Raw genomic sequence first — 11,009 nt, 5'->3', positions numbered from 1 at the left:
TCGCATTCACACGAAATCGCTCGTCAGTCTGCTTTTACTCAGCTGAATCATCTCTGCTGAAGAGACAGGTCAACCGAAAACTCAAAAACAAACGATCATCTAATTAATTCCCCATCATTGACCAGTCAAAGTGACGTAAACCATTAGTGATGGGTCAATATGAGAAGGTAAGCTTTGTTGTTACCGCAGAAGTTACGATGATCTGTAAATAATGTTGACTTGTGTCTTGTTGCGACCGTTGTGTAATGTAAAAGCGTACTAACCCTCTTGACTTGACATCACTGTACAGTACTGTGAAGTGAAGTGAAATCGACATCTTCTTTTGTTGAAAAGGGTTTAAACTTATTTAGGATCGACTCTCTAAATATTACATTTATCTGTTTAATTAACATGTATTTTTTAATTTGGAAATTGACTATTATCTGCTAATGACAATAAATGTTTGCAAGGGACGTGAATTTGGTTCTGTGGATAGTGTTGAGTTTGAAACTTAGAGGTGGAACACAGTTATTGTAATTGAAATTGTGTTCTAATTCTTGTATATATCTATCTATATATTTGCTTTTATTATCGGCAAAGACTATGGTGTAAATACTTTGACTTTCCTCGGATTTAAGGTCTATATATTAAAATACGCTGATAACTGATTCTATCCGAGATACGTCTCACAAATTCAACTTAAGACTAAGACTTAAGATTATTAAGTCTTAAGACAAACAGGAGGATTTGATTAAATTGTGCAGGTCTGCTGAAGTCATGAAGACGGAAACATTCAGGAAAAGAAAGGTAATAATGCTCTGTGAAATGTTTCACTTAAGTTGCTTTTATTTACTAGGAAACGTGTTAAGTGCCAATTGCCAATTAGTAGTTGATGAACCTGATTTCAGTCAAGCTTCAATTTGTGGGCATGTCACGTTCCAATCATTCATTGTCAATCTTGGAAATGTTTCGGCAATCCAAGACAAGTTAAAATCATATCAAAAGAAAAATTACTGTTGTTTTCTGATCCAAACTTCAAAGTCAATGAAAAAAAAACAGAAGAACGAAGTGACAAATCCCTGCCAAGTATAAAATATGCTCAATAATTTTTTATTTTTTTTAATGCGCGTTTTTTAAAGTAGGATTTCCTTTGTTTATAATATAATTTATAAAGGAAAATATTGCACACCGTCATTATAAATAAGGCAACAATTCACATAAAAGATTTGTGGCAATAACATTAGATAATGTCCATGGCAGTCAATAGTAAAAAGTTGAGAGATTACCAATTGGCATGATCCGTGACAAAAAGAGGAAATTGAGAGAGAGCGAGAGAGGAAATGATAGAGGGATGGAGAGAGAGAGAGAGAGAAAATGGGAGTATTAATATTAACATCACACTCTGTACTCCGTGGCAATTATTAATACATAGTTGACCATTTACCACTTGACACTGTCCATGGCGAAAATAGGAAATGAGAGAGATAGAAAAGAGAAAATCTGAGAAAGAGAGAAAATGATTGTGTGTGTGTGTGTGTGTGTAAGAGAGAGAGAATCCAAAATGAGAGTATTAATATTAATGATATCACTCTGTGGCAGTTATTAGTAGTTGATGATTTACTATCTGGCACAGTCCATGGCTGAAGGAGGAAATGAGTGAGAGAGAAAGGATAAAATGGGAGGAAGAAAGAAAAGAGAAGACGAGAGTATTATTAATATTAGTAACAACACTCTGTGACAGTTAATAGTAAATAGTTGACGTTTTACCAACTGGCATGGTCCTTGACAAAAAGAGGAAATGAGCGAGAGAGAGACAGAGAGGAAGAGAAAATAGTAAATCACAGAGATAGAGCAGTGATGCCAAAACTCCGGTTTCACCGGAATAACTCTGGTCTGGAGCAAAAAATTCAAGGTTACGGGCAATTTCAATCAAATTACGATGAAGTCAATTTGCTCTAAGGATTAACCCCCCTTCCAACCACCACATCATCATAACTACAACTATACTACCACTACAACCACCACCACTGCATCATCATCACTAACACTACTACAACCACCACTACTACAACCACCACAACCACATCATCATCACTACCACTACTACTGCAACCACCACCACCACATCACCATCACTACAACTACTACTATTACAACTACTACCACCACCACATCATCATTACCACTTCTACCACAAACACCCCATTACATATCATCACTATCACTATGACTAAAACCACCACCACCACCACCACGTCATCATTACCACTACTTGTACAACCACCACCGCCAGATTATTATCATTATCACTTCCACTGCTACTACAACTACCACCACCATGTCATAACTACCACTACTACTACTACAACCACCACCACATCATCATCACTAGCACTACTATTACAACCACCATCACAACATCATCATTACTACCACTGCTACTACAACCACCATATCGTCGTCATTACCACTAATACTACAAAAACCACCACCACCGCCACCACTTCATCACTACCATTTCTACTACAACCACCATCACCACATCATCATCACTACCACCACTACTGCAACCACCACCACATTATCATCATCACTACCACTACTACTACAACCACTACTACCACATCATCATCACTACAACTACCACTACCACATCATAATCATTACCACTGCTACCACAACCACCACCACGTCATCATCATCACTACCACTTCTACTTCAACCACCACCACCACCATATCATCATCATTACCACTTCTACTACAATCATCATCACTACCACTATCACATCATCTCCATCACTACCACTACTACTGAAACCACCAACACCACATCAACCTCACTATCAGCAGTACTACAATCACTACCATTAGGTTTTGGAACGACTGATTCGAACCCGTTTGCTAAAAAGTTTCTTTATTTTCTTGGCAATTGTGTCTGCTTCGCAAAGCCTTTGCAAAGTTTCGGTCAGGATCCAATTTCTTTATTAGTCGCCAAGCATGGCAGCTTGATTGTGTAAAGACTTTCCACGGTCTCCTGCCACCGTTGCTTCCTTCCATCTGCCAGAGACTGGGAGAGAGGTTGCCAGGCTTCTGGACCAGCAAGGGGAGGCACTGGGTATCGTCAACCACCACTATCACATCATCATCTCAACCACCTATCATTCCTACCACCACTATAACAACAACAACCACCACTGCATCATCATCTCTACCACCACTACTACGACCATCACCGCATCATCATCTCTTCCACCACTACAACAACAACCACCACCAAATCATCATCTCTATACCACCACTACTACAACAACCACCATCACATCATCTATACCCCCATTACTCCAACCACAACTACCACCACACCATTATTATTATTTTTTTTTTAATTATTATTATTATTATTATTGTTGTTGTTAATATTTTTAAAAGTTATCATTACTACTACTACTACTACTACTACTACTACTACTACTACTACTACTACTACTACTACTACTACTACTACTACTACTACTGCTGCTGCTGCTACTACTACTACTACTACCACTATATTATTATTATTATTTGTTATAGTTGTTGTTATCATGCCATTATTGTCTTTGTCCAGATAATGCAAGAGCTGAGGGCAGCCTTCAACAGTGGAAAGACAAAGACAGAAGAATGGCGCTTGTCCCAGCTTCATGGGCTCATTAACATGATCAAAGAAAATGAGGAAAAGATTTGTGATGTCATTTACAAAGATTTGCACAAGGTATTTAAAACCATATATAGTATTTTAGTTGCATGCAAGACTTTTTAGATATGTGAATGTCCTATTTGGTGTATATGGATCAGTTATTTCCTCTTTGTTTGCACTTTACTCATTCATTTTTATTTTTATTTTCTTTTTTTTTTTAACATATTCAAATACATTCTTTTTTGTGCTCTACTATCACATCTCTTATGGTTATCATCTATTAACCCAATTAGCATTTAATGCCATCAGCCCATGGTGCCGCAGTTTATTCCTGGTTCTCTCGCATGAAACAGACAAAAGTGATTGCTTGCTATCCTTTAGATAGGATAGGGGTCCATTGCAAATTACTTTCCGCCAGATTTAACAGACTAGCTACCCAATCACTGCTGGGTGGACAAGGGGTCAGAAAAAAAAATCTCAACTTTACCTAGGATTGACTTTGTGTGTGAAGGGAGTGAACTACCAACTGTTATTGTGGACCCCAATTCGTTAGAGTACCCTTCTCATAATAGCCAACTATTTTGGTGTGCCAGAAATTTGTACTGTTGAAAACAGCCCTTTTTAAATTATCCCAGCACATAGCAAATTGTATAATTTAAATTGATTTCTCATGCAACGGAGACGACTGGAGTCAAATTTGGTTCATAGGCATACATCTCAATGTTTGCAATTGAATCACCTATCTTGCAAGTATAATTAACTCCTGTATTGCTTTGTGACAAACCCTTTCACACTTCTGTCGTGCAGCTAACAACAGATTAATTGTCTTTGAGGGGAAAAAGTTATATTTGTAGTATGCCTCTAATTTAAGTTTGTTTGTTTTTTAAATTGAAAATGAAAACATTTATAACTCTAGTAACTAAGACATGTCATGATAACAGTGTTACACACATTATTGGTCAAGGAGAAATAGTGGATTGACAAGAGGTGGTAGAATATAAATCTTCTACTGATTTTTTTTAAAAAGTTTCACTCACTGCTGTGGAATGACTTCATCTAATAGCCCAAGACTTACATGACTTAATCCCCTCTCTTCTCATGGAAAATAGGTCCACAAACACATGTTCTCTAGGGTATCCTGTCTGCCGGAGCAGTAGTGGCCTCCCATCAGGGTGTAAAACGTATATTGCCTCTTTTCTTTTCAACTGTCAGCCTCGATATTTCTTTTGGTCTTCTTCCTTTCCTCTTATCATCAGGTGCCCAATTCTTTTGTCAATTTTGAGAGGCTGTTGTTTCACATTTTGAGCAAATGTCTTATAATATATTCTCACTAATAACCCTGTTATGTCGTCACCCAATAGGCAGGCAATTTATTAGGCTGACCACCACATTTTAATTTGATCTGCTGCCATTGTTTACATCATCAGAAAAGCTCTTCTGCATGTAAATTTGGTTGTTTTGTTTTGCTTTGTTTTTATTTATTTTTATTTTTTTCTTATTTCGTGCCTTGGAGTAAGGGGAAAAGATCAAACACATTCATGTTATCAGATAAAATTCAGAAAAAGTGTGGACCGGACACTTGTACCAATAATGACGAGAAATATAGGGTATGGAGAATTGCCAGATTTAAACAGAGAATAAAAAGATCGCAGTGTCAGAGCCAAACCTGGGATCCAACTGACACAGCACACTCCACCTGGCAGAAAGAGATCAGTCGCACTAGCCACTGAGCCATCCAGCCACACAAAAAATATGGCTTTTAAATTTAGTACCTATCGTGGAGACTCTCTTCTCTCAACGACTTAGGGAATCGAATTGAGGCGAGTACAATGACCCCGCAAACTTTCAATTGCGAGCAAACTAATGCTATGTCCTCTTCTCAGTAAGACAAACATATAAACAATAAGACACACATGGAGTAGCTCTGATATTGGGTTGAATAGGAAAAAGTTAAGTCAATTGTATCAATAATGCCAGGTGGAGGGTGCTGTGTCATTTGGATCCTGGGTTGGCTCTGACACCGCAATATTTTTATTATCTGTTTTCATCTGGCACTTTTCCATACCGGCACTTCTCCATACCTTATATTTCTCATCATGTCATCAGAAGCATCTCTGAAATTTGATATTATTCAAATATTCTATCATTTGAAATTATCGATTTGATATCTGATACTCCAGCAATAAAATAATCACTTTCTATCACTTTGGAGAGACAGAAAAAATAAGAAGACAAAAGGCAGATTGTATAAAAACTTTTTACAGCATGTTGTTTGCTTCCTACATACGGAGCGTGATTTACAAGTTTTTGTAACTCAATGAATTAATTTAATGTTTCTTATGGGATCATGGATCTTCTATCCATCCCTCTATAAATGCTGTCCCCTGCTTGTGTATTTTTAAAAATCTGCTTTTTCTTCTTGTTCCTTATCTTGAATGATTTTTCATATTTTTCAAAAGTTAACGTAGGAATATGTTTTCTAATTAACATACTCTCTTAAACAAAATAGTGGGTTCAACAATAATAAAAGCCCAAGCGATTTAGGAAGATTGTGAGTGGGAGAATGTGAAGAAGGAAAGAGTGGGTTTACAACAGCTGATTAGATTGAACAGGATGCTGTTGAGTAATTGCAGTGGACTGTTGTCCGGGAGGGAGGAGGATGTTACAAATGTGTTGGTTTGCCTGACTGTCCGCTATGATTGTACTTTAACAAATGTTGTTTGTATGTATGTATACACAGTCAGTCAACCGTATTATTTACAAATACAAAATCACTCAACGGTAACAGCTTCAAACATTTTAAGCATGCCCCTTGGGTTTTAAGTAATATGTGTTATTTATTCATAATATCTGTAAACCACTGTCTTTGTTTTTATTGAGAAATTCTCCTTCTAAAAATAAATTAATGTATATTTTGACCATTCCAACACCAATTATCTATAGCCAATGACTTGATTTGTTTTTAGATAAAATGATGAAGCACTTTTCGAGTTGTAATTACCATGATATTTTTATTTTAAAAATATTATTTGTTCTTATAGATAAGACAATGACCTAGCATTTTTTCATTAATTAAATCATGTGCTTGATCCTGAACATGTATTTAATATTCATTAATATTATAACCCAGATTTCCACCCTATTTATATTCATAAATATTTAAATATGTCTTCATCCTTTTCCTGGTCACGACCATGGTATAATTACCCATGCATGACATCATTCCTATATTTAAAACCATATGTTTGTTTTCTTGCTTTATTTCTTACTTTTTTTTTTGGGGGGGGGGGTTCGTTTTTTATGTTTTTGTTTTTGTTTTTTTCTGCATTTACAGACTCATAGAGCCAGATCTTATCCCAGTTTCTTGATAGGGGGCCCTTAACCTTTCTTGGTGGCTTGTCGCTTTCCGTGCAGCTTTCTGTCAGTTTAAATGAGATAAAACACCTTGTGTTCCTATGATTGAGTTCCGTCACAGAGATAGAGTATCAGTCAAGTGGATATTTCTGTTTTCGGCAGATGACTCTTTTTCCTTAAAACCATCTCTTTGTTATGTTTAGTTGTTTGTTAGTTATATTGTATTTAGGTCCAATATTCATTAACTCTCTCCTTACAAACCACAGTAAAATCATCACATACGTTACAATGTAACCAGCAATTTTCGTATTCTAATTATTTTTGTACATACTAACATTTTAAAATATGCAATTGTAATGCTATAAAAACTTGACACTGGAGAGTTCATTTTGCTGATCAATATAATGTATAGAATGTATTTTTTTGCTTTTCTGTTCGAGTAAGAAAAATATACTGTTATGATGGGTGGGGGTGAAGGTACAGGAAAAAGTCTGAAACTGATGGTAAGGAGAGAGTTAAACGGGGGGGGGGGGGGGGGTATCTGTATCTGGATGATTGGTTGCTCAGGTGTAAGGTGCCCTTTCTTGAAATGATGATTGTTGGCACCCGGCTTGGACTTGGGTGTGAATAGGTAGCTCAGTGACAAATTTTGTGTTAGTACCAAAATAAAATGCCTAATAGGCAACTTTTGATCCATGAAATAGAACTTTTGGTTGATTCTATGTAGCCCACTAGGAGAACAATTAAAGCTTATTAAGGAAATTTTTAAAAATAATAATTTAAAAAAAAAATTGTAATAATGTAGTTTATTTATATTTTGCACCCAATCCTCTATACAATAAAGCTCTAGACTCATAGGCTACTACTGCAAATACCTAACTGAAATGAATAAATATCTACTCCTACTACTGCGAATAACGAATACGATTAGAGGAAATCATTATTCGCAGAACTACTGTGTATGGAGGAAATCACTATTCGCAGTACTACTGCAAATAGATGTGGCCAAAAAAAAAAAGACAAAAACCATCCCATTTGTCATTGTTATAGCATTGTGACTGCTAAGTACTCCGCTAAAATTGGATTGAGGTTGATCCCTATTTTTTTTTTTTTAATTTTCAGTATGAGTCGCATGTATGAGTATGATATATTGTAATTGATTGATTTCTACCTAATTTCTGGTATAATTTCAGTGTAAATTTGAGACATGTGTGATGGAAACAAATGTTTGCCTGGCCGATTTGGTGGATGCCATCAATAACCTGAAAACCTGGATGAAACCACAAAAGGTTGGTTGTTTATATTATTTCTGAAATGTATTATTTGTTTTATCAAAACATGGTTTTTGGAATTAATGTTGTTTTTACTAGTTGATGCCAAATAAAGAGCAGCTGCAAGATTTGCCACAAAACGAAACCGGTGTGTGTGACAGCAGTTCTTAACACACAAAGATGGCCAACACTCCAGTGGTGTATAGAGAACACATGTATTTATCTATTTCACAAAACAATCAAAAGCAAACACTCAGCCATAAACATTTCAAACTACATTTTCATTTAGCATACATCTATTTCACAAAACAGTCAAAAGCAAACACTCAGCCATATACATTTCAAACTACATTTTCATTTAGCATACATCAGCATACTTCTATTTCACAAAACAGTCAAAAGCAAACACTCAGCCATAAACATTTCAAACTACATTTTCATTTAGCATACATCAGCATACATCTATTTCACAAAACAGTCAAAAGCAAACACTCAGCCATATACATTTCAAACTACATTAGCAATTCAAAAAATAAATATTCAACCAAGCTTCATCGCATCGAGAAATCGTACCAGTTGTTCGCAAGAATAAAGGCATTTTTTTCCCTTCATCAATATGCAAATAGTATAAAAGTAACATGTGGCATAATAGACATTGAAGTCCCCATGTGTTCACATTATTTCAACGCATTTTCCACATACACAAGAACAGCGGGAGAATTGAATGACAGGATTAATGAGATGTGATAGATTTCATTGACGTGTATAAGATATGCAATTCTCTGCCATTTTGCGGAATGGGGTTCCCGACCTTCCATAGTGGACAGGGAGGTACTTGCCATTTCTTCTATCCCCCTGTATCTGTTTTCCAATAGCTTTCTGTCTTTGACTTGGATTGAGATCACTTAGTTTTGTCCTGATCCTGGCTGGGAGGCAAACAGTCGAATGTATAGTTATAGTTTTGGGAGCTTATATTTTTTTGCTTGTAAATTATCTGTTATGTATTGTTGTGGTTTTTTTTTAGCATATGATTTGTAAACATTTGAGTGTATACCGCTTAGTGGGATCTTGTGCTGGTGTCTGGGAGAGACGTTTTGGTGATCTCAAATTAAGTACACTGATAGTGCTCTCTTGGAATTTACATCTGTTCCCTGTTTGAACCATTCTTCTTCGTCTTAATTTTTCCTCATGTCCTTCCAATTAAACATCTAGAATGTTTTTGCTGTTCAATTTTTTTCCTTTTTTACTGGCACTGATATGACCAAATTGTGTTGCAAGCTCCCTTAAAAACAAACAACATCTACCATTTTGAAATTAGATGATGGAGTTCGGGAGACGAGCACTGGCTTCTTAAAAAAGGGTAGTGGTGAAGAATATCCAAAGAATAGGAAAGTCTGGGGTAGTGAGTGGAAGTGGTCTATATCGTGATCTTTGATAAGACAGGTTTATGATGATTGTGCTGTTGGTTGGATCTCTGTTCCTAAAATTACACTGGATGCCTGTTGAGAAAATGGTGAAGCCATACACTTTTAGAGAGGTAGCTACGAAATAATATGTTATAGTGAATGGCATAGTCAGTCGGATGGTGAAAAGGTTTGAACTGAGATATTGCCAAGTTTAGTTAGGTCAATTTTTATCCAAAATGAGTTCTTGTCAGAAGTGATTAAAGCAACCCTTTTTGTACATCTTCGGGAAATATTAAAGCATAATTTCACTTCTAAATATTTTTTTATAGCTAGTCAAGTTTTAAAAGTATTACATTTGAGAAAAGTTGCTGGATACCTTTCCCTTACATCGGACCATAACTTCATGAAAAATCACCTGATTTACTTCAAAGAAGGATAAAAATGCTCTGGGGAGCATAGCTTTCAGAAAATGCAAAAAGAAAAAAATGCAAATCCAAAACTTTCACCTTTCATTTGATTATGTCATGCACTGACACATATTCTCAATTTGGAACTCCACTCTACATTACAGTCATGATTCCAAATCATTGTCTGACTTTAAAACATCTCTGAAAGATTTTCGTAAAGAAATTTAAAATTGATTTGTGATGTAATACACCAAGATTATCATGGCTGTACATCGTTGTGGTTGTTTTCATTATTATTATTGTTAGTTGTTGTAGTGATATAAGTATTGTTATTGTTGTTGTTATTATTATTATTATTATTATTATTATTATTATTATTATTATTATTATTATTATTATTATTATTATTATTATTGTTGTTGTTGTTGTTGTTGTTGTTGTCACCCATCATTGATATTAGGTCTATTATTGTTAGAACGATTTACTATTATTTCTTTATACATTTATGTCAGGTAACCAAAGGCCCTATCTATATGATGGACAATGCCTACATGCACAGTGAGCCCTTTGGAGTCACTCTGATCATTGGTGCTTGGAACTATCCCATACAGCTGGCTCTTCTGCCTCTTATTGGAGCCATTGCTGCTGGTGAGTCATCATTGAACTTATATAAGGAGGGGAAAAAATGAGATTCTTTATAGGACAATATTCACTAAATGTGCTCAAAGTGCTTTACAAAGGGTCCCAAGCCAACTGCTCCACTTAATATGTAGGAAAAGACATATCTGTTAGGCGATATTGCAATTTTTATCGACAGTTACACATTTTACATCTGAATATGGTGAGAGAATTTGAGTAAAGAGCCTTTTCCAAGGACTCGACTTCGCTCTGCCCAGAGCGGGACTGAAACCAGG

The 11,009-nt window shown here is 35.8% G+C and overlaps 1 protein-coding gene across 2 annotated transcripts in view; it reads left to right on the top strand.

Moving 5' to 3' along the window:
- LOC144978322 (aldehyde dehydrogenase family 3 member A2-like) overlaps nucleotides 1-11,009 on the top strand; it is a 32,844-nt gene that overhangs the window by 286 nt on the left and 21,549 nt on the right. For both annotated transcript variants that reach the window (XM_078924196.1, XM_078924197.1), the window contains exons 1-4: nucleotides 1-167; nucleotides 3,589-3,732; nucleotides 8,205-8,300; nucleotides 10,608-10,743. The exon at nucleotides 1-167 is cut by the window's left edge. In XM_078924196.1, coding sequence (XP_078780322.1) covers nucleotides 150-167; nucleotides 3,589-3,732; nucleotides 8,205-8,300; nucleotides 10,608-10,743 — 394 coding nt within the window. In that variant the 5' untranslated portion in view covers nucleotides 1-149. The remainder of the gene's footprint in view (nucleotides 168-3,588; nucleotides 3,733-8,204; nucleotides 8,301-10,607; nucleotides 10,744-11,009) is intronic.

This window comes from Berghia stephanieae, chromosome 8 (genome assembly GCF_034508935.2).
Source record: "Berghia stephanieae isolate SIO BIC M18660-M18661 chromosome 8, UCSD_Bste_1.3, whole genome shotgun sequence".
Classification (NCBI taxonomy): Eukaryota; Metazoa; Mollusca; class Gastropoda; order Nudibranchia; family Aeolidiidae; genus Berghia; species Berghia stephanieae.
The sequence above is the reverse complement of the archived record's forward strand: the minus strand, read 5'-3'. Positions and strand labels throughout refer to the sequence as shown.